At 42.0% G+C, this 26810-nt stretch overlaps 1 protein-coding gene across 9 annotated transcripts in view; it reads left to right on the top strand.

Annotated features, from left to right (window-relative positions):
* The window catches only part of LOC132911680 (uncharacterized), a 184934-nt gene that overhangs the window by 95554 nt on the left and 62570 nt on the right, over window positions 1–26810 (top strand). For all 9 annotated transcript variants that reach the window (XR_009659062.1, XM_060968510.1, XM_060968521.1 and 6 more), the window contains 3 exons: window positions 16679–16727; window positions 22050–22302; window positions 26094–26304. Coding sequence is in view for 8 of the 9 variants with exons in the window: in XM_060968489.1 (XP_060824472.1) it covers window positions 16679–16727; window positions 22050–22302; window positions 26094–26304 (513 nt within the window). In the remaining variant the exon portion in view is untranslated. The remainder of the gene's footprint in view (window positions 1–16678; window positions 16728–22049; window positions 22303–26093; window positions 26305–26810) is intronic.

The following is a 26810-nucleotide window of genomic DNA, read 5'->3' as shown; positions in this document are numbered from 1 at the left end:
GCTTCAAAGATCGTCCGAGTTTGTTGTTTTGTCAGCCAGTCGAATTGATTTAATTTGCTTCTCCATTATCCCGTTATTAAACTTTCGTTCTGCTTGTTCAACGGATTACATTGATTCGTAGAGATTGAAATTATATTTTATCTAGAGTCTAGATCGATATCGTCGAACGTCACGAAGATTCGATGCTCTGTCAATCGTATAGGATAAGAAAATAGGATGAAAAATTATTTTGCTATATTCGCTCGTATCTGCCGTGCAGTGGTTGATAAGACAACCGCGAGAAAGGTTAAACGACACGAAGCGGCCCAGTCTACGCTTATACATACCGTGGCTCGTAAGAAACCATCATATTTCACGTGTCAGGTATAACGCAGCCCCAGCCGGCGTTTCTATATCTTGTAACGAAGACAAAGCAACGAGCATTCCCTAAGCTCTGAAACTTAGCGTTGACAGTAGCAATATGCACTGATGTATCGCGTCAACTTTGTCTTGATAATCCTATCAGGGCAAACACGATTATTCAATCTTCAATTACAAATTTACCTTTACCTATCGATACGGATGGACACGAAAATAGATACGAGAAACAAGATCGATGTTCTCTTAGGTACTCCGGACAAAATTCATGGATGAGAAGTCCTGCGAGATCTCGATATAAACAAGAAATTTCGAATCCTTGTCGAGTTTGTAACGGCAAATTTCTGTTCAAGAAACACGCGGTACTATTGTCGTTTGTAGGCTACCGCACCGAAACCGAGTTCACCCTACGATTCTGTCACGTATCGACAAGAATAAGGTAATATCTCCGTCAGCCGGACATCCAATACCTCGTCCTTATCGTCGTTCGTTTCCTCATACGGTTTCGTTTCAAATTATCCGATATCCTGTCTCGCCATTTATTTCGCCAATTACGTGGCTCGAGTATGTTTCGGTCTGGAAAGACGAGACGAAGAGAATGTAAAGACGGGAGAAGAAAGAGAACCGTGAGTCGGGCGACGGACGGTGAGGCGGTAAAGGAAGGTGAACAAAGTCGGCTTTATCGACTAGTCCGGCATATCGAAGCCGGAGAGAGGCCACACCCTGTGAATCGTGGTTCTTTATGCCCGGCTGTTCGTAATTCTTGCGGCGTGGCGGCAATTCGACGGCTTCGCCAGGAAAACGCGCATGGAAACCGATACCGAGAAAATTATGAAAGTTCCACGGCTGCGAGAATCGTGCGCGACTAGAGGTTAGAGGGTTGAAATATCACGGAGTGTTCAGGGAGTTATGTTTGCAAGGATCTCGAGCTATGATTACTTTATCTTCGCGAGGTAAAATAAAAATTGAAACCGCCGCTGCCTTTCCGTTTCTTGCAGAGTTATTTGCTTTTCGAGCGATATTTTTACGTAGGCGGTACCTGCCTCGAGTCTAATCCTCGAACATCGGTTTTATGCTATTGATAATACACGATAGCAAGCGATAGTTTATGCATTCTAATTGGAGCAAGGAAAATAAGGAGATTCGCAGTTTTACTCGGTGGCGTATGCGTCGATTCGTTTATACGCGTCGAATCAACGTAATCTTGGGAAATTGGTATTCGGGAAACGTGACGTTGATGGACGGTACGAAGGAATCGTTACACCTTCGAACAATTTCCTCGTTCCATTTAGAAATGAAAAATTTCTGCTCTGTATCTTATTAACACCAACCACGCATCTATCGAATATAGCTATTTGAATAATCTCCCATTGACCCGACTATTACGAACGACTGTAATCCCTGTTCTCCACTTTCCTTTCGTTCTAGTTTTCCCGACCTCTTCCCTCCAGCCATCTCTCTCTTCTAAACCCTCGAAAGTCGGGCGTTGCCGATTCACCACTTGGTGAAATCCCAGGGAACGAGGGCGTCTCTGTCGACGCTCCGACCAATTCATTTCGCGCCGACTTCCCGCGGTGGAAACTTTCAAAACGCGTCGACGTCGGAATTCTCTGGAAGAAACGGTGGCGGATAGAAGTCATAGAAGATGCTTGGTCGTTTGGAGAACGGGCCCCATCCAGTTGTATCCTCGTTGGAACATGGAATCGCTACCGCGTTATTGGCCGTGTGCGCGCTATCGACGCGCGCGCTCCCGTTCGGAAGAGAACGTCTCAGCCAGGATTACGCGAGCTTCCGAGCTGCGAGCGAAAATATTTGCGACTTCTCACGGGAAGCCTCCTTCGCACTCGCCTATCTATACTCTGTCGTGACTTTTCTTTCGCCCTACAACCTCCACCCTCGCATTTTTCCACGTTTCTCCTCCAAGCGGAAAGTTATACGTCACTCGAAAATTTTTGCGAGGACCACGTTTCAATGGACCGGGGATGTTTGTGTTTTCCTTTCTCCGAAAAATATGTCACCGCTTATTCTCCAACGATGTTTAACCTGTTTTAGGAGACGTAGATTCGAACGATTCCACAACTTGCATTACGAAAATAGCACGAGAGTTTTGTTTTCTGTATAAATATATTTGATCGGAAAGAAAGACTCTGCTGTTTCGATACATAGTCAAAGGTGCTTTCGTGAAATTTCCGATTGCTTTTACGGAAATCGGTTTTATCGAAAGATTAAATCATTTTGGTTCTTCCTTTCGAAAGCGTAACATCGATCGCACGAATAAACACGACAAACGTAAAACGAGTTATTTTCCAATTATTGGGTACTTGTTCTTTTGATTGTAACATTGGTTCTCAACGTTATCGAGGATATAAATAATAGTAATGTAATTACAACATAATAGCAATAAATTTTCGTTGCAACTACACCCTTGGACAAAAAGATAGCACATGTGTGCTATCATTAATTTCTCATAGATAGAGTCCGAATTTCCCAAGTTTGACGAATGGCATATAAACAGTACCTTGTAGTAATAAGGTATATGAGCTTGAAACTGTATCTTCGCTATTCCTCTTGTATTTATCAACAATGATTGTGAAATCCGGTCGGCGAAATGATAGCACACTTTCAAAAGTTGTAGTGTTTATTATCTACTAAATTGTACAAAAATAAAAAACCTTTTAAAATTTAATAATGTGTGGATCCTCCCTTATTCTCCACCACCTCCAGCATTCGTTTCGGCAAAGAACGATATAGTTTTCTAATATAATCCAGCGATATATTTCTCCATTCCTCTTCAAGGCACTTTTTTAACTGATTAATACTTTCAAATTGCCTATTTTCTCTATAAACGGCATTGCTTAATTTACTCCAACAGTTTTCGATTATGTTTAAATCGGGGGAGCATGCAGGCCAGTCCAAAACTGCAATATTTTCTGTTGAAAAATATTCTTTCACAACCTTAGCGGTGTGAACTGCAGCATTATCTTGCTGAAAAATAAAATCTTGTCTCGCAATATGTGTTGCGTACTTTGCAATTTGATTTTGTATCAAATTACGATAGGTTATAGCATTCATCTTGCTGCGAATTGATATTAAATCAGTCTTTCCGTTATACCCAATACCTGCCCAAAGCATAATGCTACCTCCACCCATTTGACGCCGTATTTGTGACAATTTTTTTTTTCTTACATCATGATAGTAAAAATTGAATCCATCTGGGCCATCTAAATTAAATCTTTTTTCATCTGTAAATATAACTTTCCTCCACTTCTTGTTCCACCGTATATGTTCTTTTGCAAAATATAATCGATGCTCCTTGTGAATCTGCTTTAGAGCTGGTCTTCGTTTTAATTTCATCCGCTTTATGTGCGCGGATTGTTGTAGTACACGTCTGACATTCCGAGGATTAGTTTTTACGCCAACTTTTTCTGCAATTTCACGTGACGTGAGAAGCGAATTTGACGCGGCACGTAAAATTGCACGTTTTTCACGAGTACTAATCGCGGAAGGTCTCCCACTGCTTTTTTTTGTTCCATAATTATTTACATCTTTCAGTAAATTATAAATGACTTTCCGACTTCTACTGAGAACTTTTGCAATTTTAGAAATAGTAAAGTTTTCTTTCTTTAATTTCAAAACTGTTTGAATCTCTTCACTATTTAGCTGTTTTCCACGTCCCATTGTTTGAATCGAAATTTGTAAGGTTTCTAATGAAATTCTTCTACTTTTCACTACGTCTACACCACTCAGAATACACAGAAATACTAAGGAATGGAAACAAAATGCTTGGTGTGCTATCATTTCGCCGACCGGATTTCACAATCATTGTTGATAAATACGAGAGGAATAGCGAAGATACAGTTTCAAGCTCATATACCTTATTACTACAAGGTACTGTTTATATGCCATTCGTCAAACTTGGGAAATTCGGACTCTATCTATGAGAAATTAATGATAGCACACATGTGCTATCTTTTTGTCGAAGGGTGTAAATTACTATACGCGCGACCATTCGCGTTTGTCATCGTTTAAGTTCTGTATTTACCTTTACTCGGTGAAACGACGGTTTGGGGGAAAAGGAACCTAAAGAAAACAAAGGAGGTCATTGGAAAAGTCAGAGAAAACAAGGAAATACAGTTGGACAGGGAACGTTCCACGGACTGATCAGCAAATGTGCATCGACGTTTACCAAGCCCCGGTGAATCCCTGAAAGATTTACTCCTGATAGAAAAGTCAGGAAACGGCAAGAAATATCGAACAGAAGCGAAAATGCAAAAGTATGCGGCAAGAGGAGGAAGGAGGCGCGAGGCTTGTGTAAGGAAGTAGACACGGCGCGGCATCCAGTGACGGCATCTGCCATGCGCCATCTCCGTTTTATTCTCTAGAAACGCCAAACATTACGATATGAAAGTATACATTTTTAAGCAAGATTAAAGCTACTCTGTTGTCCTATCGTTACTTTCACGTTGAAATATTCAGCCGTGCACGATGTCTCGTTCTCTCCTGTTTCATTGGGACCTTTTAAAACCAAAGGTTACTTTTTCAAACAAAAAATATGGTATAAAACCTACGATCAAACGACCGATCTGCATATGGAAATGTAAAGCAGCTCGATTCCATCGTTTTCACGCTCATCAAGGGATAATAAATAAGAATTTAGCTAGCAGCCATGTGCTCGGAGTGCACGCGATATCGATCGAACGGACAAACATTCGTAGCTGATAAATCGTGTATTTTTGTCCAAATTTTATGCGGAAAATTACAATTCCATCCGTGGATGTCGGTGCTTACCGTGTCAACAGTTCCCCGACCTGTTACACGCGCTAGTTCATTCGAGAATATTTGCGAACAAGTTTTCTTATTCGAAAGATCTACAGTGAAACGTTTAATATCGTTTAATATCTTAATATCTTTTATACGATAAAAATGGAATTTATATATACAAAAGGATTATAGAATTTTATCCTTGATACTGTCAAGAAATCAGAGTTACAAACGTCCAATCGGTCGATCCAAGTTCAAAAAAAACTCTTCTTTTACCTATTTTATGCAAACGATCGTCGGTAGCAATCGATCGATCTGTAGAACTTAATCATCGCACAGCGTTAAACGACCTACACAAACGGCTAACGAGAAAACATAGGACAACGAAATTCGTATCGTTTTTCAAATCTATTCTCTTCCGTTGAATTTTGCTGATTATCCGGAGAAAGTAGCGACGTGCCCCGCAAAATGTTATAGCAGTCACCGGTCGTTTAGCCGCATTAGGCGCGCGAATTTCGAGATCGTCGAGTGTGTGCGCGACCGCGTTAAACGATGGAACTGTGGCGCATCGTGGTGCATAGCGCCGACCCAATTTCTCATGCGAATTAAGACGCACCGAAGCCCGATCTCGATTATACGAGACGCGACTGTACGATGACATCGTTCTGCACGTTTACTCCCGCTTTGTTTCACGTTGATCATCGTTTTTCTTCGGTCGGCTGGCACGTTCCAAAAACTGCAATGTCGTCGAGACGAGGCGACGCGACGCGCCAGACAATGGCGGAGATTGCTGCATAGAAGACGAATCGGAGAGGAAGCTAGCCGTCGATCGAAGCTGGCCACGTTCTTCGGTTGGACGTTATCGATAACCAGGCCGGCGATCGTACCGGTGATAATGTTCCCTAGACTGACGGATTAACGCGACGAAGAAGGAGAAACGATGCCGGATAGGGAGCATCGCTACGCTCTTGCCCTTGCGTGTTCGACGATAGATCGTGTTTGTATCGCCGACAGCCACGAATAGACTCCAGTATAGATTTTAATCGTCGACTGAACCGCGTTAACGCGTTTTCTGCTTTTCCGAATGCTTTTTGCTTTCCTTTATTCGAGTAATACACTAGTATATTCAATTAAACCAAATACACGTAAAATGAGCAAACTCGAATAGATATAAGCAAGTAGCTCGTTGTTCGTAATTCATTTCATCCGCCATATTTACTCTGACTCGATGTATGTTAATCCATTTGATAGATTAGTTACTCCGATACAATGAAACACAATGATTCTTGTTTCACTGAACGCATAAACCAAACTAGTTTGACCAGAAGATACTCGAACCTCGTTCACAGCCAACCTATGTTTCATTTATAATTTCACTGAATATTTTCATAGATGTCTCGTTCAGCCGTGTTTGACGATTGATTATTGATAATCATATCCGGCGTGAAACGATAGGCGAACGCTCTGACGGGTCCGTTAATATCGGACGGCCAAAGCCAATGTTGCATTCGATAACAATTTGCTATGCCACGAGTCACGCAGGTAACGAATATCGGCAATTATGCAGGTGGTCGAGTAAACAGCGTAAATCACTGATTTCGAGACGCGATCGTAACTCTCCTCGGGAACGATATCACCGTGTCAAAGTGCCGTAATCGTCGTGCCGAACGAAGCCTGCGATGAACGAACGGATTGATATATCCGATCCAACTTTGTCAGCTTATCGTTCTCGTTAGCCACGAATGTGTATAGCGGAAGCGAGACGTATGACACTAATTTTGACAAAATTCGTTTTCATTACATTCTGGTATAACGGCGATCGTGCAAAGTTAATTTTAACGTCGGAGAGTACTACAACGATAAAATAAAATAAATTTATCGTAACATTTGTAATATACATGCTACCAAGAAGAGGCTGTTTGTAGGAGTTACTCGCGAAACTTCTCAGCCCGTTATCGATTTCGGTATATGCGATACGTAGATTCAACGTCTTTAGGTTGAATATTACGCATCTAAAGTCTAAGATCTGGGCCTGTTACCTCTCTTGACTAATGACTTCGATAAAGTTCAGATCAAAGATTTTCGAACGATTCTCCGAGGCACATAATTTACTACAGTTGTATTACACGGTTATCTCCCGAGTTTCATCCATGCGTTTTCCACTAATACGAGAAACGAAATAATTATCCTGCGTTAAGAACGAATCGTAAAAACGTACAAGATCAAACCTGAAATTCTTAGAGCTACGTGGTATCGGATATATAGTATATGCTCGCGTTTTAAACGTAAAAACGATATACTTTAGTCCTCGTATCTACTATCATACGCCTTAGTTTCTCGAAGCTATTTTTGAAGTTTTATTACCAAAGACAGAAACACGCGCTAGTTTGGTCGATCCGTTTGATCGATCTCTGACTTTGAATCATCCTGCATCGTCACATCTAATCCGATCGATCTCTTCGACGCAAAAGTACACACATTTCTTCCTTACGTTTCTTTCTTCCTCGGGTTTGATCTTTCATTAATTTCTGTAACCACGAAAATTTGAAGAGAACCGAAATGCAAAATAAGCCAAACTACGATCGATTCGCTCGCTTCGTGCCTTTAGCTGACCTTGTTTCGAGTGAGAATGACGTAACGTCAGCGGAAGTAATTTAGTCTTCCTGCTTTGTTTATTCGTCCGCACTGTTGGCTGAATTAATCGACGATGAAGGCAATGAAAAGTTCGACCGACTAAACTTTCGAATCGATACACCTTTCTCCTTTCGAGTTATCGAATTATCGATTACAGTACGAAGTTAACGCTTAGAATTTTGTGGAATTGGCATATTTTAAAGATTGAAATACGTCTTGTTCGATTTCAATTGTATAAAATGAAAGAAAATCTACCGAATGTGTTACAGCATCTTTTCAGACTGAAACGCGAGCTCCAACGAGCTGGAAATCAGCGACGATCGATTCGACTCTTCCGGGTTTATCGTCTTTCGGTGCCTTTAGCTCGCTACAAAACAATCACGAGACGGATTCGACTAAAATCTCCTCTTCCAGACCTCGTTTGTTCGTTCGGTCTGCTCTTCTGTTAAATTTATCATTCACCGGTGCGATTCGAAACAAAAGGACGAAGAAGTCGATCATTTGCATTGGTTCTCGAACGAACCTCTGGCGCCAGGATCGACGCACGAATTTCTCGTCAAGTTCGTTAGAGCCGTCTCAGTGCGGAGCGACGCTTTGCGCGATTTGCTGGACACCGAGCGCGCGATCGCTGGAAATTGCGAAGGAATGTCGCATCCTGCCGGCCGAATCTCCGTGGTCGTTGCACGCCTGATGAATTTCGTTCGCTTCTGATGCGCTGGAACGACTAAAACAATCAACGAAAGCCACGTTTCACAAACTTCAGTGGTTCGAACAGGATACGATTTCTGCGAGCCATCGTTAGTCGTTTTCGTGTTATTGTCGGCTTCGGAAATCGTGGCTCGCATGAAACGATAATTCTTCGATATTTGAACTGGGAAGCACGGAATGGAACTCGTCAAATTAATCGTGATTTAAGTGTTGTTATTGGCTTTTAGAGGTTCTGATGGAGGAACACCGCGTGAAATAAGCGCTAATCTTTGGTCGTTCGAATTCAAACTTTTTAAAGAAGAATAGAAGCGCGATACTATCGATTCAGATCAAAGAGACAGTAATATAAAATAATAATGTGTGAACGCTGAAATAAACGATGCATCGTTGATGTACGAAAAATCACGTCGCATAGGAGAGAAACGGATGATAACGCGAGAGACGCGGTAGGTCGCATCGATGCAGTCGCGAAATCAGTTTGGAGGGACGCGTCGGTCGGCTTTCAGGCGAAAAATCGTCCGGCTCGCGATCGATTGATTTCCCCTTGAAGCGAACTGACCTTCCGCATGACCCTGTTCGTTTGTCCGCACACGCTACAGCCTCGCCTATCCCGCCATTAATAAAGTGCGATAGGCCGATGCATTTTACAGGCGATATCTATATATCTATACCGTTCCATCGGTGTACGTGTCTTTAAACGGCCTTTCGATTTGACTTCTTCGCTTCGTTCGCGCTTCACGAAAGATGTTTTCGTTTCTTTATCGTTTAAAGCTGTATCCGCTTTATCGCGCGATAGCAGACAATAACGCTATCGCGTCGAACATACGCGAAAACGTAAAAACTTGTAACGAACGCTTAATTACCGTAGCAATTGAATAGCGGTCGAACGTTCGTTTAGCTAACACGCTGGAAGCTCGTCTAATTTCGAGGTAGGTTCGCGCTCAAACTACCTTTACGGTTATTACACCGAGCCTCGCTATTTTCCAAGAATATTACTGCTTTTAAATGACGCGGACGTGTTACGACGTTACGTGCAACCATGCAGTTTCCGCCGTTCAAACGTTCCGCTCGGCTCCAATTGTCCTTCTCTAGGTTTTCGTTCAACCTTTTGTTCGTGGCTCGGTGAAATCCGACCAAGGTTTTCTAGTTTTCTCTCCTCGAAAATGAATAAAATTCACTTATAAAAAACATCGATATCATAGAAATTATACCCTTTCTTCGTTTATAACGAATGCAGCATATTCCCTTCAATTATATTTCGCTATTTTATACCTTCGCCATTGACTCGCTATTAAAAATATACGGAGCGTGACGAGGATATGAGCCGCACGTTCTCAAAAAAGGGGATTACTGCAACGTAGGAAATATTCGGTCACCTTCTTCCTCCCTTTTTCCTTAGGTGAAACCGAGTGCTTCTTTCGGTATCTGGTTTAAGTAGCGTGCACGACGTATCTTTTATGAACGACTCGGTGGTACTTGGAATTGCAAAAACCGTCAAGCGTTTGGCTTTTCATATTCGATGTTGATAACTAAATTTGTGTGCGATTTAAATACCATCGATGTCGTCGAGATTTCGCGGCATATATGTATATACCATATGTACGTGTACGATAGTGGAGAAATCGATTCGTATCACGGCACATGGATCTTTTCCTTTCATTCCTTCTCCGCTCGAACCGAGCACCGAAATAAAACCCTCGTTGACCGAACGAACAGACACCTATGGTCTCTCATTTGCCAACAAAGTACCGAAAGACCGTTCCAAAGGCTGTTCCAATTCCGTTCGAAGGTTCCGTTTCTCGCTTCATTTATCTTCTCGAGCAAACGCGTCGATAAGCAAGCAGCAAAAATAGAGAATCGCGGCAACTTCTCCTGTACCGAAAGAAAACGATGCGAGCACCGATTCGAACGTTCGCGTGTAATTCCATTTGGAAAGCTGTTTCATTTAGCGATTTAGGTGGCAACTGCTGCTGGTTTCTCGGCGCTCGGTTGGAGCCGGTACACGCGTTTTCGGGTTCACGAGCATTCATCGTCGTGGCTAGGTTGCTCGCCGCTATCTAAATCTTGGCGGCGACAAAACATCCCAGCAAGCATCGTTGCGAGCTAGCAACCGAGCGAGATCGTTACGCGGCGTTTTATCGACTGAGCGACCACAGCGATCGCGAACAAAGCGCAAAGAGGAACGCGGTGAATCGATTTCTCTCGAGTCAACGGTCTCCAAGCGATACTTCATTTTTCCCGGTAAAATTACGGACAGAGAGATATTTTGTTTATCGAATATTTTCGCACGTGTTTCCCAGGCAATGAAATTTTACTCTAGAATAATGAATTAATTACTTCTTTCTTTTTTAATACCGAAACGTTTCTCGTAACATCTGCCCAAATGCAATCTTTTATCGTTACTCTCTTTAATTAAGGAAGAAATGAAATTTCCAGAATTTTCAGGGCAAAGGAAAATGAAAGAAAGATAATGGAATAAAAAAAAATTGTGATTTGGCTTTTATTTAAAAGTAGCGCGCCAGCTCGCGCATCCTCCTAGTAGAGGATGTTGGTTTGGCGAGATGCAGAAAGCTCGCGTAATTCGCTCGAAGGCGGTTCTCGCGACAGATACGAGAACTTCCTGAATATTATCGGAAATTCAGCCATCAGTCGCGTCGGCAAGTTATTGGCACGAACCATCGCCGCGTCGTGACAATATAATTTTTATGGTAAAAGCCGCTGCAAAAATACGCTTAAATGTACCTATGCACGATGTAAATAACGATGTTTCGCGGTCGATCGAACGTAATTCTTGTCGCAATTTAAAGGCGAATGTCAGGATAGGAACGGTATTGTTTTCATAGTAATTTTATCGTGCAATATACGCTCGACCGGCTCGTCTAGTAATATTCGTATTACGAGCTGTGAAAATCTCTCATCGAAGATATCGATGATGATTACGTATTTCCTTTTCGTTGCATGAAATTTGCCCTCGTTTCCTTTTTAATATATCAAAGCGATAATTTATTGTAACGCTACGCATCGTATCGCGATAATATATCTACGATAATCCAGTTTATTCGACGCTGATTCGTTACACGTGTACTATTTGGTTGGACTTTTCAATTACACAGATGAAAGGCAACTTGCATTGAAATTTGATTAAAAATCTGAAATACAACATATGGATAGAGCCCATGCGAGCATCGATTTCAGGAGAGTTAAAAGCCTGGCTAAAGGGTCTCTTTAAGGGAAAGCGAGCGGTCTGCGATCAAAAGTTGTCCTTTTAATTTGTCGATAGAAAATATGCTGTCGTATTTTTGAAACTTCTTATTTTGCACAGATGTCATCGTATCGTTCTCGAAAGTACGCGAACACGCGAGAACTTTGTTTCTTAGCAAAACAAAATTATCCCGTTTTAGCGACGTATGATGCAAAAACTCACAACTAATCCAACCTCTTTTATTAGATATTACCTTGTTTTAAAAATTAATTTCCGAGCGATTATCGCAAATTTTCGTACGGTAAAGGTTTGTCTAGAAGCACGCAAATCCTCTCTCGCTTACGGTATAAAACGAAAATATCTCGGTATAATGCCCCTTATTAATCCCTTGATTAACTTCCGTTAGCCGAATTCCCTTATTTCGCAAGCCGTTCCACGTTCCGCGTGCCGAACGATGCACGATGCACCGAAATATTGCCAGGGTTCTGTTCTGTACGAGACCGAGCGCCCGATACGATAAATTGCGCGAGATTTCCTCGACCACGATACACCGGACCCCGATTTAACCGCCAGTGTATCGTATATTACCCTTAATTGTGAGTCGGGCGCGTGAAATAATCGCAAAACCGATCGGAATGGATCGTCTCTCTCCCAGTTGTTTCATAACCGAATCGTGCATCTAAAAATCCATGAATTTTCACGCGAATTGCAAAAACTCTCGATATTTATTCGCTAGAAATTACTTATTAGTCTCCATGGTTTTATGTTACGTAAACTGGCACTGCGCGAATAAAGTGGACGAGGCTTATCGGCAAGCAACGCTGCAAGCCGATGACCCTCGCTCACCGTAGTTAAATTCTCCATCTGTCCGATACGAAACGAGTAACGAACGAGTTGCTGTCGCGATCCCGCGAATTTTACATGCATATACGTGTATCGCTGGCACGTATAGTCACGCGAAAGTTCACGATCGCTGCCGATACCTATGCTACAATGCATACCGTACGAGTTTCTTAGCGTAGAAACGGACGGAAAATTTTTTTTTTATTTGTAAAGATTCATCCAAGCTGAACAAAATTCGTATTAGACTCGATTTCCATTTATTTGGATCCGATCCGCAGAAAATTTGGGTCGTGCAAACGTTCTAATCGCAAAAAGTTGGTGGTTTGTTGCCTTCGCAAATCTTTTTCGTCTTCTTCATCGAGTCAACCCGAACGATTCTTGGATACAGCATCCAAAGGAAATTTCACGATCGTCGGAAGTTTGTTACAACGACGGCAACGACGTCGAGAGGCGATTCTTTCGATCCAACTGCCTCGTGGGGGAACGACTTGCAAGAAAAAGTATCGCGCTGTATATCTACAGCGACTCGTTAATGAAAATTCAATTATGTATTAATTTTCGTGGTTCGAGCAAATTCAGATCGAAAATATTCTAAATTATATCTCGCTACTCCCTTTGCTAATCGAATGAATTCGCGTGGCGTTCCTTCATCTTCTACGTTGCCTTGTTCGAGGTCTTGCAAGAAGCTGGAGTATAAGTAGCTTGCCTGTAGTGTTATCGAACGTCCGCTCGTTGCACCCATTCTCAAAGAAGAGGTTAAGAGACGAGGGAGACGAAGAACGTCGCGCGTCGCGTCGCGTCAGCGTACGTAAATAAAAAAAGGCCGAGGTATTCGGCAATTTGCGCGCGAGCATCGCGAACAAGCTCTTTCTTTTCAGATGTTTCTCCTCTGAACAGAGCTTTTTGTAGAGACACTCGATAAACTTTCAATGACATCAGCGCAAAACCGTCGCTGCTATTGTATCTGGAAATCAGGTCGCGACGGCTGCATCCACTGACCGGACCACGGCCTGAGATACGCGACGATCTGCTTTTTAAATTCGTTAGCTCGCGAGCACGATGTTTCGCCGAAGGTCGAACGATAAAGAACATTGACATTCTCGATATGCGTATGACGTAGAACATGACAAATATTTTTCTATTTAACCCGTTATTTGCAAAATGTCGTTGCTCGAATTTTTCGATAAAACCGAACCGTTGCTCTTCAGGAACGATCGATTTTCTTTTACTCCGAAACACGCGATCGACGGTCAAAAATAAACGAAAAAGCGCTTTTGTAAACCGATTTGTGAGAAAGCGCGATTGCGATAAAGACCGATATATTTTTTTAAAACTACCTACGCGTAGCGTATATACTTTTTACATATGTATTAATTAAAACGTTACGTACAAGGCCGATAAATTGACCAATTTTTACAAGTCCATGTTCTACGTTCTTTCTGGCGAACGCGAAAGAAACCGTAATAAAGGAACATCGTTGCAATTACGGTTTAATAAAAACAAAAACGAATAGTATACTGCAAATTGCCAACGCCAAGAGTTTTTGCGCGGAAGTTATTTCGAAACGACACGTCCGTGCGACTTTTCTTACAGAACAATGCGAGATTAAGCCAGATTATGTGGCGTAGGTAGAATTTCGAAGAAACGAGGTCTTCGTGACGTTTCTTCCACGCGTTACAGGGCGCCCGGAAATTCAAGTCCTCGTGATTTCCCTCTCATCCATGGTAAACTTCCGATGGAGCAAGATGCTCTCGTCCGGCGAAACTCCTTGCTGCGTTTCCTTTTTAGCATCCCTACGACGCTGCGATATTATTTTCCTCGCGTGACCATACTTTAACGACCTTTCTTCGAACCTGTACCGTTGCAACCTTTATATTTTCATTACTTGCAACCGTTTCTCGAACTTTTGTACCAGAAATATAAGATCATTCCTTTTTCTTTCAACTCGGACAACTTAGAAATTTGAGATTAAATATTTATCACGGAGAAATTTCGCGGTAGCGTCGAAAAAGCGAACAAGAATTTCTCAGCCGCGACGTCTGTGAATTTTGATGACCACTTAGAGTGACATCTCTCGTACGATGCAACGTCACGATTTTTCACAACGCGAAGCATGTTTTTAATCGCTCACCATTGTCAAACTTCGACGTGTTATACGACCCTTCCTCTTCCTCTCTATTCTCGGCGTTGTTCTACTTCCTGCCAACCGAACATTAAAAAGGAATCGAAGATCCAGTCGCGCTATGATTGTTTCGTCAAAAATACAGATAGGTCGATAACTCTCTTCGGTTTCTTGTACTTTTGTATTAATTTGTATATATACGCACAAATAAATATCCGTATAATTTAATTGTATTTAGCACGAGTTCTTTTTTCACGCTCGCGGGTTTAATAATTCATTTCGATACAACGCAACCGAAGCTTCGCTTTTCTTCGAGAAAAGCTCTTTCGCGAGAGTGTTTTATCGCTTTTCTTTGCGTTCGTCCCACATTACTTATCATATTTCGATATTTTTTACCCCCTCCTCTGTTTCGTTAGATAGAAAATTGCGTAAACAATGGTGGAAAAGTACCGGTTGTCCATTAAACGAACAAGCTTTTCGCGAAGTAGGATTATCAGTGTTCTTGCATGTTACTTTCGAATCATTCGAAACGCATCGAATGAAAAGCTATTTCATTCCCTGTATGGCGCACTTGGGAATATCAATATAGCGAAGTTCGATTTTGCAAATCCACTAGAGATACGGGCAAATATAGGCATATCGCGAATATGGTAATTGAGAAGTAATCACTTTACAATATTACTTTTCTATCTATGGAGCGGAAAAATCGTTTCTAAAAAAAAAAAAAAAAAAAAAAAAAAAAAGGTATTTCTAGTGCAGGTTATTAGGATGCAAAGTAACTTGGCGTTAGCAATTTTCTCGTTCTTCGCTTCGTTCCTATGTAAAATAGAAGAGCAACGGAATCGATTTAACGAAGAACGAAGCCTTTGGAAAGTGATTGATTACTCTGCATCAGCTACGATACACAGTGCCGAGTTCTTACCTTCCACGCCGTTATGAAAGTAATAGCCAGGCAATTTTTCAATTCGTGTAATCGTTACCTGTTACATTTATGACTGTCCATTTGTGATTCTTTCAACTTGATAGGACGAGTTTGCATTTTACGTTGCGATTCAGAGGCGGATTTTCGACTTTGTGTTTTCGTTCGCGGAACACTCGCGGATTCCGCGTCGTTCTCGCGAAACTGATAGCAGATTCTCCGAAAATTTTAACTGCGCATAACGATTTAATGCCGTAACAAGATGGAATCCTCAGGTTGAATCGCATTAATTATTCGTACGTTTATAATTCACCGATATTTCGGTGCTGCCGTTTGGACGATGGTTGAATTGTCTCGAAAAATCTCGAGTAGCGATAGAAGATCTTGTTCCATCGAATATCTCGATCTTTTTTCCAGAAACCTTTTCATTACCTTTCAAAGCAAACGCGATCCTATTTCGATTGCTGGATAACGTAAAGGATACGAAGAAACAGTAGCGGCGTTTCTGCTCGATTCTCGTGTATTCGAGGACGAGCCGGAGTTTCGTCGAGGGAAATGGAGCAGAGTCACCATTACGAATTAGCAGAGGAAAAGGAGTCCCGTGTAAACGCGGTACGAAACTGAACGGTACGGGAACGGGATCCCTTTTCCCCCTAATTGACGGGCCGGGTCGCGCAAAGTGCTGTTCAAAGACTCGCAGTCGATTCCGTATGCACTACCAGCAAGGGGCCGAAGTTGTTAACACGCGTCGAGACTCGAAAGAGAAACAGGAAAAAAGCACCGGCGAAAAGGAGTCGATAAAGGGAGCGGATACCGCTGAAAGGATTTACCAGTCGCTCCGCGTACATACTCGACTTCCGCGAAAGAACTCGCGAAACTTGAACACCCATTACCGAAAAGCTCTCGCATCTGAAAACTTTCAGTCGAGCAAACTGTCCCGGAAAAATTGTCGGCGACCGCGAGCGACGTGTCTCCGTGTACTTATCGTTCTGAACGTTGAAATTTTTCGGTATTTTAGGTTTTAACAGCGAATTATCTTATACGAGAGATCGCTAATTCTGTTTAAAACGATAATTCACTCTTGAGACGTTAAGGAACGTTTTTATGTGACCGATATTTTTTATTGTTTCAGGTTCGACCAGCCGGTGACCAGCTCGACGTCCGGAATGGACAGCAAAAAGGTTCGAACGATACAGCTTTCTGAAATTATGGCCATAAAACGTAACTTCGCGTGCCTTTTTCTTTGATCGATCCAAGGATCGTAAGATACGATCTTTGATTGTCATTAATAACGCCAAACGGTGCGTACACGAGTTAGGAGAAAAGCGTTAAGAATCCTATTAACTGGCGTTTCGAACAAACTGTCGGGCAAGATGAAGACAACCGGTAGAGAAGATGGTGCAAGTTGAGAGCGTCTCTGAGGGAGTCGCATACTTTCGTTCAAGTTGGAGAAATCGATACGTGTCATAGGGGTTTATGGTAGTTGTAAAGGTTTCTTCCTTCTTCATGCTGTACGATACGATACCGAACTCCTTGGCAGAGTTAACGATGTCGTTTGAAGTTAACGCGATTAAATCGACGCGATAAGCGGCCCAGTCTAATGCAGAAATCTCACTGAATTAACCGGCAACTTTAAACGTTTCCAGTTACATCGTTTGCTTCTCTAATTACCGTCTCGCGGTGCTCTTTGATAAACTGCTAGTCGCTGCGATTTAATCAGCTCAATTATTCGTGTCCGCACAGTTCCGCGAGTTCTAATGCAACGATCAGATTAATCCTCGGATAAGAAATGGTAGGTTCAAAGACCTTTGTCTTGGAGAAGTCGTGATATCGCGAACTTGTCAACTAATAATTTGGGCTCGTTAATGACTAAAACGAGATCGAATATACGAGAGATAGCACCAACCCAGCCACCGAACACGGCAAGATCCTTCTACGACCGTAAATTCATCGTTATTTCGTTTATTATTTTTCCATGTACTATCGTTTATCGACTTCCACGAAAGTGACGAACGGTGAACCAAATATACCTATCTTCTCTCCTCCATTTGTTCTGGAAGCTTCGCTAAAATGGTGCGTGACAGCTCGTTACGTTTCTCCACAGGATATTGCCATCTTGAGTCGTAGAAAAGCAGCGACGGACGAACGCAAAACGCAGTAGCAATTTTGACCCGCCATAAACCGCTCCAAGCGTCGTTCTCTCCTCATTTACGCTAGGCAGCCGCGGCAAAAGAAAGTCACATCGAACTACTTTCTTCCCCTTTTTCGCGAAAGAAACTTCTCCGCCTCGATCCACTAGCGGTCGATGAAGTTTCAAACTCGCTTCTCGCTTCGAACCGCGTTGACGGACGATTCGTCGATTCGGCAGCCAGGTAGAAATTTAGCCGAGTAATTTTTTGAATTGCCATCTCTTTAAGCCTGCGATTCAAAGAACTACTTGGTCGAATTTCAGGTTTGTCGTCGACGCTGCTCCCGTGGAAGAAAGTTTCTCGGTTTGTTCGGTCTACGAATCGCTTGGAGTCGCGCGATCCTGAAGTTGCCGACGCGACAATCTCTCCCTCTTTCTTGGAAAAGAAGAGTCACCCTTGTTTCGCCCGCGTTTGAGGCGCATCCCGGGAAACCACGAAGCGCGAAGACAACTGTTTGTTTTGCTCGCAGAAGCTCTGAATTTTCAAATCTGGGATGGGATGTACCGCTAGACAAAAGTTTGCAACTATTATGCTATCCGAGCACGTAGATGCGTTTGAAAGAAAAGAAACGACGAAGCAAATATTCTGCAACTAGCGAGAAAGACTATTTTAACGTTTTATCGTGGTTTATTATTTTCTTAGAACTCTCTTCGCACAAAAAGTTAGAATTTGAAAGAAGGACTTCAAAAGAACATTCCAATAATAAGTGATTCTGGCTATCGACTGATGAGACGCGAGTTCCTGCGATTCAGCGTATGTGCGTCGATACGAACTATGAGACACCTTCGTGCGTGAACCATTCTAATCTCACGATGAATATTCATCCTCGTTTAGTCGGCGTATAACAGCCATAGGTCATATACAAGACGATTCGATGACTGTTATTATCTCGTTATCGCCAAATTATGGAAGCCAATTCAGCTTGTACACTATACATGCGGTAGAAATGGCAGGATTCGGAAGAAAGCTGCTTCGATAATGATCGCTTGCCCAATGCAAACATTCACGACACGATGACGTTTCCCATCTTCTTCCTTTTTAACATAAATTGGTTAAATTAATTCGTGTACTCGACATTTCTTCGCGTTATTATTAGCATCAGGAGAAATTACGAGAACCAGGTCTTTTCCGAATAAAATTGGCACGTGCCGGCAGCAGCAGTTGTCAGCTATAGCGCCAAACGTTCAGCAATTAGATCGACTTCCGGCAACTCGAGCAAGTTGGTCGAGGAGATACGTTGTCGTTGTCCTTCATTCGAGCAAAACGATGAAAAAGCTTCCGTAGGGTTCAGCAGCTAGGTAGACCGAAAAAGCTCGAGGAGGATGTTCCGGCGGAAACAACTGTTTCTCGGAAAGCTGGTCTATGGCCTATAAAGGCCGAAGAGACGATTAGGTACGCGCCCAGTTTCGCCTTCACCTTAAGCTCGATAACCACTCCGGTTTTCCCATGAAAATCAAAAGGTCGAAACCCGCTGCTCGTTTGCTGACTTTTGCACGTTCGCTTACTGCCCGTCGTATTTGGCAAAAAATTTGGCACGATTCTATTTGACTGTTAATTAAATATATTTATTAAGTACTATTAATTATCGAGTATTATTTCATCGTACCTTGGTTGTTTCTCCTTGTATTTGGTCTTGAACAGACTATTCGATTAAAAAACGTACGTTCTACGTTCTGCTTCCTGTTTCTTGCGTCGTCGAGCGTAGTTTAAATAATACTACGACTTCGCTTTATTTCCGACGAACGTGAGATTTTGCGGCTAGTTGATAAATTTTCCATAGGATGGACGGAATTTTCGCGCTAACTCGATCAGACAGGAAGCGGAAAAGCGGCTGCCGAAAAATCTGTCGCTTAGGAAGCGACATGGCGCTGCACGACGTGCTACCTTGCCGACTGACCGGTATAAACGAAGTTACTCTCTCAAAACTGACCATTTCGATAGTTCTCCGCTTCTCCATCCACTGGTTTTATCAAATTTCATCGGTCAATGCATGACGGGAACGTTTCATCGAAACATTTCTGCCGCGTAGTCGATTTTTCATTTCCCTGTGTATTACGTAAACTGTTTGTTTATCTCATATCTCATGAGAAATCAAAGTTGTTAAAGTACAGCGGCTAAAGTAGTCATCGTATATCGAAGCGATAATAAAAACCTCCTTTCAGTCAGGAAGATCAGACACGAAAATCGATTTCCGTGGAGAAATTTCGAACAAAGGAGGTTTCGAAACATGACAGAAAAATTAAATTTAGATATTAACCGCTATCTCGGGCAGAATCGAACGAAAGGTGAGATTTGGGTATGTGAGGTTATTAGATGTATGTGAATACGAAGGAACGCATGGATAAATTGTAAGGTGGAAAATATATATTTTGAATACTAAAGTGCAAGTACAAAGTTCGGAATATAATATGAGCTGATTCAGATCCGCACGCTAGTTTTTTTTTTTTTTTTTTATTTTGGTTTTTACAATTTGTCCTGAAGGACATTTGGTAAAGTGTTATATCTCATTGGTAAATAAAAAAAATAAAATAAAATAAATATAGCATGTGGGTGGCTACCCCCAGCGGGGTGCCAGCTTCGTGTTTTCTAAGTTATATCTTTTATGAGGTCTATTGGGTGTTTCCTTTTCAGTCTTCTTGCGATGTTTGTTGTGTTGCACGTTTCAGCCGCCAGCTGGTTCGGACGCACGCTAGTGTCACGGATCGAATTCTGGTTGCCACGTGTTACGCCAAACGCGATGGTCCTTGCGAGGTTCCTCACGGTCTGGGCAACAAGACCTACACATTGTTACACTGACCCGCAACAAACCTAAGGAGATACCAGAAACCGAGTCTGTTTAGTTTCATTTCTATTCACATAAGTATTTTCGGTTTACGGATGGTTCTACTCATAAAAGATATAACTTAGAAAAAACGAAGCTGGCACCCCGCTGGGGGTAGCCACCCACATGCTATATTTATTTTTATTTTATTTTTTTTTTGTTCACCAATAAGATATAACACTTTACCAAATGCCCATAAGGACAAATTGTAAAAAACCAAAATAAAATAAAAAAAAGAAAAAAACGGATGGTCCTTATGTTTTTTTTATGCTCTTACCAATTACGGAGAAAGCGGGTGCCTAGCGAAATAGCAGGCTTTTCCCATGAACAAGGGTGCTCATGAGCCACATCTGGTTTTCTTTGTCTTTACAGTTTCATTTATTAACCAATGGGCATCATCGCGGATCGTTACCCTCACTTTTCTACCGAAAAGCGTGAACGACGAATCCGCGTTCTTAGTTCAAAAGGGCACACCCACACCGAGCTTTCCTCCTTGATGGTACGAGACGGGTCCGCGACAGTTCTTGTAATCTTTTTGTACGAAAAACTTAACTGTGCTACCAAAAAAGGCAGTCATTTTATTGAATTAATTGGTTATCACTTAAAATTACGTGACACTAGCTGCGTTACCCTAAGACTGAGAAACCCTGAAGCCAACGTTGCACGTGTACCGTTTATGGTTTGCCTTCGACGCAGTCTTTCGTCTATGCGCTGTCGATGGCTTCGGTGCTTGAGAAAACTAAAGACCAGATGTAGAGTTTTCTTAAAAGTGGCGACCAGTTCAACAGGGTACGAGTTACGTAAATATCAAAAACGAAGATCGGTCACTAACCGCTGTCAGTTTGCCGATGACCTGTGGCGTGTAAAGCTCAATCGACAATGACGCGGTTGCAGTTTAGAAAGCAGTTCTACTTAGTCGACCAATTGCGATCTTGGCTAGATATTTTGTGACGCGCGAAATGAACGAAAACGAAAATGATAATCGCCTGCAATTATCCAAATTTCCGGTAGCTGGTAATTATGTAAATTAGATCGAAATTTATCACACGGCATTAGCATGATAAATATTTCTATTATCCGCGGTGGGCTTGCCGCGACACGGGTTAAATTACCGTGTCAGCTGCTACATGCTTTATCGTCGTGTAATGCGCGCGTGATTTCTAATCTACAAAAATTTGACTGTCTGAAAGTTTCAATTTTCTTGATCTTAAACATCGTCGCGATTTTCCACTCGCTGTAGAATGACACGCTTGGCACTGTTATTATCATCGTACTGTGTAGAAAGATTACTCTTAAGCTCGTGTCACGCACCGCTATTTGCATGGCAAACTCTTACTTTCAACAATCTGCTTTCAACTTAACCAATACGCGTCGAATCGATCGAAAACCATAGACTCGGTGGAAAAAGCAACACGTACGTACGAACGGACTATAGATGCAGCGTGGACTCGACGGAGAGACAAGTGGCATAAACGAAACTAAAATGATTGCAGGTTGTCCAGGCGGCGCCGCTCCCCGTACCTGTCCAGGTACGTAGCAAGAACGATGGCTCGGGGGTGGCCGCATCCGTGTCGGGGGTTCGCAGACGAAGCGGCTCCCAAGGTTTACGATCGCCCGCCGCGAAGAGGCCACTCTCCGCTCCCGTCGCCCTTCAGGGATGGCTACACAAACAGGGCTCCGAGGGGCTGATGCTTTGGAAGAAACGGTGGTTCGTCCTCTCCGAGTACTGCCTCTTTTATTACAAAGGTCAGACTTCCCACGTTTTCCTCCCTCTGGAATTACGTGTCGCGTTCTTTCCACCGAAAAACCTTTCCCATCTTTTACCCTTTAGCCTTTTTCTTTCTTTTTCTTTTTCCCTTCGTTTTGTCTTTGCAACGAAGCAAGACACAATTCCCAACGCGAAACACGCGACTCGTAATTCTAGTGGTTTCATTGAGAATACCCGCTGCTTTTTCCCTTTTGTTCCTCCTTTCTCTCTCTTTTTCAAGTTTTATTTAGTCGTAATAGTAAATATGAACGAGGAAAAATCTCTCTTTTCGGAAGCAGTGTCTACGTTCTTCGCGTTCAGTTAATTTTCGTTGTAAATCTCCCGAACTATCTTTCGTTTGTTTCTGTCCATGGAGTTTCGACTAAATTTTTAAGCAACACGTTCTTTCTCTAAAAAATTTTTAATCTCTTTTCTACGAACTTCAGTTCCAAAGTAGGAACATAGTAATTCTGCTATCTCTCGTTTATATGTGACGCGAGAAGTAGTACGAGTTAGTCACTAGTCGGACAGCAGCAGATAAACGCATAATGCAAGTAGATTCGCGTCCGGACGTAATATCTTCTTCCTCTTGTTAAACTTTATCCCGTTCTTTCTTTTCTTCGTTTTCAACATCACCGCGACTATACGCGCAATTAACGTTTCGCCGAGGGGATCCATATGAATTTAACAATTTTCCTTTCCCTTTATGTGTCACGCGCAGGGGAGTTGGCACAGCTTCAACTTTCCAGCTTTCTCCTTTGTTTTTCAGCGTTGTTTCCACTCACACAGCGTTCGCTCCACCAATTTCCGTTCATCCGATTGCTATTTCCTCTTCTCAATCTTACCTCTTTGCCTTCAGATTGTTTCTTCCGGAACGCTAATTGCACGAGTTCGCCAGTTTCGTACTTACATACTTTTCCTAACTGTTCTCGCGAGATTGCGCAGTTTCTACCTCTCGACGTTGTAAAATATTTCCTATCCCCGCGAGATACAATTTCCGAAAGATCGGTAGATCGATGTGAGAATATTTTTGGAGAACCGTGCCTTACAGAACGTGAACAGTATTTGTAGTAGAAGTTTGAAAATTATTTGACGTATCTGCGTATCGTCGAACTATGTCGTATTTATTAGATTCTCGTCAGCGATTAACGATAATTAAATTCGTAAAATGTTACTTTTATCTCTTTAAAAGCACCGCAATTTTTCTTTAAAGTATAACCTAGAAAACATTGTGACAAAGAATTTTTATACGTCTCCTTCGATCTTCCTCTTACATTCAAAAACTTTGTTCGAATCTGCGATCATTAACGTATCACAGAAGAACAGTTGAAACTTCGTTAAAGCTTCACGTTGTATTTTTTTCAGATCTTCCTGGATAGTAGAGATACATACATAAAATATAATAAAAAGTGGAAAAAAGGTTTTTGCTCGATAAAATCCTTTTTCTCTTTTGAATACAAAAAATATTTTTGAACGCTTTTGTTATATAGATTTCCAGATATGCAATGTAACCGTAGAATGTCGTTATTAGCCCACTTTACGAACCTACTCTTTTCCATAATACGATACTTATCGATATTCTAAACGAATGAAATTTGATTGGAAATTCCAGCGATTCTGTTCCGATATTGTTACACCAGAACAGGATCAAAAATGTGAAGACAAATTTCTGGTATCGGGTCAAATAAAAACGAAAATTTCATTGTATATGGAAATATAGATTGAAATTAGGTTCGATATTTAGTGCTAGTTTCTCTTTACTACCGTTCTGTTAATATCGTTTGGTAATTCAAATTCGCCTCGCATTTGAGCTTCGTTTGTGGAAACTCACATTCTCTTGTTTGCGTTTCAACCGTAAATGATCGTAATTTTTCGTCGCGCGATTCCTTTCTTTCGTCGAATGAAATCAAGCCGGTATTCACGTTGCCCCGCACACCGTTCTTAATTAAGGCGATATTCTATGATGGACGCATAATGGAAACAATGCGCGTCTGGGTCATTATTCCACCGGTATAAATTAATTTACCATTGCGTTTTGCTTCACCTACATAGACGTGAACTCGTTTACTGCGGATTTAAATTCTTACACGCGGTTATCACGTGGTTCCTGGAATGGAAACTATTAATCTCGTTCCCTGTTATTACCTTCGTCGCCTGTCACTTTTGTTGACAACGTATCAGATACAACGAGCTTTATTATGCTTCTTATCGCGTCGCTTTCCTCCCGGCTAATTTATTTATTTATTTGTTAAAAGATCTCCTCTTTCTAGGCGGAAGACGATTCTCTCGAATCGAAACGACAAGCCTAAGAGTTTGACAATAAGTTCCATATCAAGTTGCGTAGGCTCGGACGAACCTCGCCTGTCGATTTAACGACGCGACAGCTACAATTTTCCTTGGAAAATAAATTGCACGACACTCGACGATTACGGTTAACGATTCGCGTGTATTCTCGAAAATTTCTGGCTCGGACGATGGCTCTTTCTTCCTTTTCCAGACGTCCGTTATGATACTCGCGCCGAAATTTATAACACTTTTTATCTCGTTCCTTTTCCTCTGTCCGCGGTTCAACGTGTGATTTATGTCGACACAGGCAGGAAGGGTGAGCGCAACTCCCGGCTGGGCTAACGCGTGTCAATGGCGCGTTAGGGCTTTCGGATGCATTCGAATCGAACCTTTCGATTTGTCAGCCTGTAAAATGATTTCCTGTCGCATTTGTCCATGTCATCGGGCATTACCGAGCGCTTGCCACGATTTTTCTGATCGATGTCGGATTGAGAGCTTTTTCATCATTCGATGGAAATCATAGTACTTTTAACGTTTTTAGTTTTTTAACGATTGGTTTCGCTAGTCATTGACAATTTTAGACAAAGACTTACTTGCGTACGAAGTAGCTACCAATTTTGAAACAAGTATGCAGTTAAATATAGATTGAAATAATAATGAAATATTGTAGCTTTGCATATGCTGCATCTGTACTCACATTCGTAATCTTTTCTCAAAGTCGAACGGCACGCGAACCTCTCGCGTCCATCTCGACGCAAATGCGAAAGTCGTCTCGCGATTCGTTTCTAGGAGGGTTGTTCGCGGCACTCGTGCGACCCTTTCGCCCTCGAATCTCCTTTCACAGAACGCGGCTACGAGGAACTCGGATGAATATTTCTCGTTAATAAACGAGAACGTAGTCGACCCTTTTGCCTCGACTTTTTCCTAGCTTTCGACGTAAATTTCTTTTCCCGCCTACCCCTTTGACTGGTTTGGCGCGAAACGAATCGAGCCAGACGGCATGAACTTCTTCAGATCGTTTAATCCTAACGTTACAGAGTACTTAGCTAAACTTTTAGAAGGTTTTGTGCGTCCATTCAACGATAAAGTTTCATCTTTTGTTCCATTCCGCTAGGAATTATTAAATAAGCGTGACAGACACTATTGCAAAACGATTACAGAGCGATCGTGTTTTACGAAGGTACAGGCTTTCCATTTATTCTGCTATAAAAATATTGTTCCTCTTACGTCAAGAAACGCTAAAAATTACTGCTATTCGAGAGTGCACGGTTTTGTCTATCGAATATACGGTTTTTTTTTTGAAATTTTGTTGAAATTCAGAGAAGCTGGAAGACCGATTCGATCCCTATTCCTTATGCCGCAGTCTGGATTCCATTTGACTGGAAAATATGACGAAATCGAAGCGTACTATCTTCTCTCGAATCAAAACTCGTTCCATATTGAAAAAATGATCTATTGTTTACCAATAACGACAAATTAGACATTGATAACGAACAAATTTCAGGTCCGGAAGAGGAAAAATTGTTGGGCTCGATATTGTTGCCGTCGTACAGAGTTACCGTGTGCAAGCCCGAGGACAAAGTTAATAGAAAGTTTGCGTTCAAAGCCGAACACGCGAATATGAGGACTTATCACTTTGCAGCGGACAGTCGCGAAAGCATGAATCAGTGGGTGAACGCGTTAACCTTGGCGACTCTTCTTCAGGACCCAAGTCCGTGAGTATCTACCTTTTCCTCGTTTACAGCAATCTGACTTTATTCGCTTCGTATCGAAGGAAAGAGAAGAAAATAAAGGACACAAAATGCAAAAGCATAAAGAAATATTGAAAATCTACGGTCGTAAATTTTCTCGTTGGAAATTTCAGAGAACGAACCCGTAAAAAGAGCGATAAAAGGAGAATCGAACGAACTGTCGCTTCTGCCATGCAATAACTTTCATCGCGCGTAACCTTTTACCGGCCAATATAAACTACCACTTCGGTATTCCAAACAATTTCAAACGATTGCAAATTTTCGAGCTGGCGCGTTATTTCGCGTCGCATGCTCGGCCGATAGGTTTCATACGTTGCATTGGCTCGATGGTTGGTTCGATGGCCGGTGTCGATGCTAGTCGCAAATAATACCATCGAATTCGATGAGAATTTGATTAATCGAGAAGTAAGTTGCCTTTCACAACGGGAAGCAGCATCGTTAGACTCGTTATTTCATGTAAAATCATTTAT

The sequence above is a fragment of the Bombus pascuorum genome, chromosome 1 (genome assembly GCF_905332965.1).
Source record: "Bombus pascuorum chromosome 1, iyBomPasc1.1, whole genome shotgun sequence".
NCBI classification, from domain to species: Eukaryota; Metazoa; Arthropoda; class Insecta; order Hymenoptera; family Apidae; genus Bombus; species Bombus pascuorum.
The sequence above is the reverse complement of the archived record's forward strand: the minus strand, read 5'-3'. Positions and strand labels throughout refer to the sequence as shown.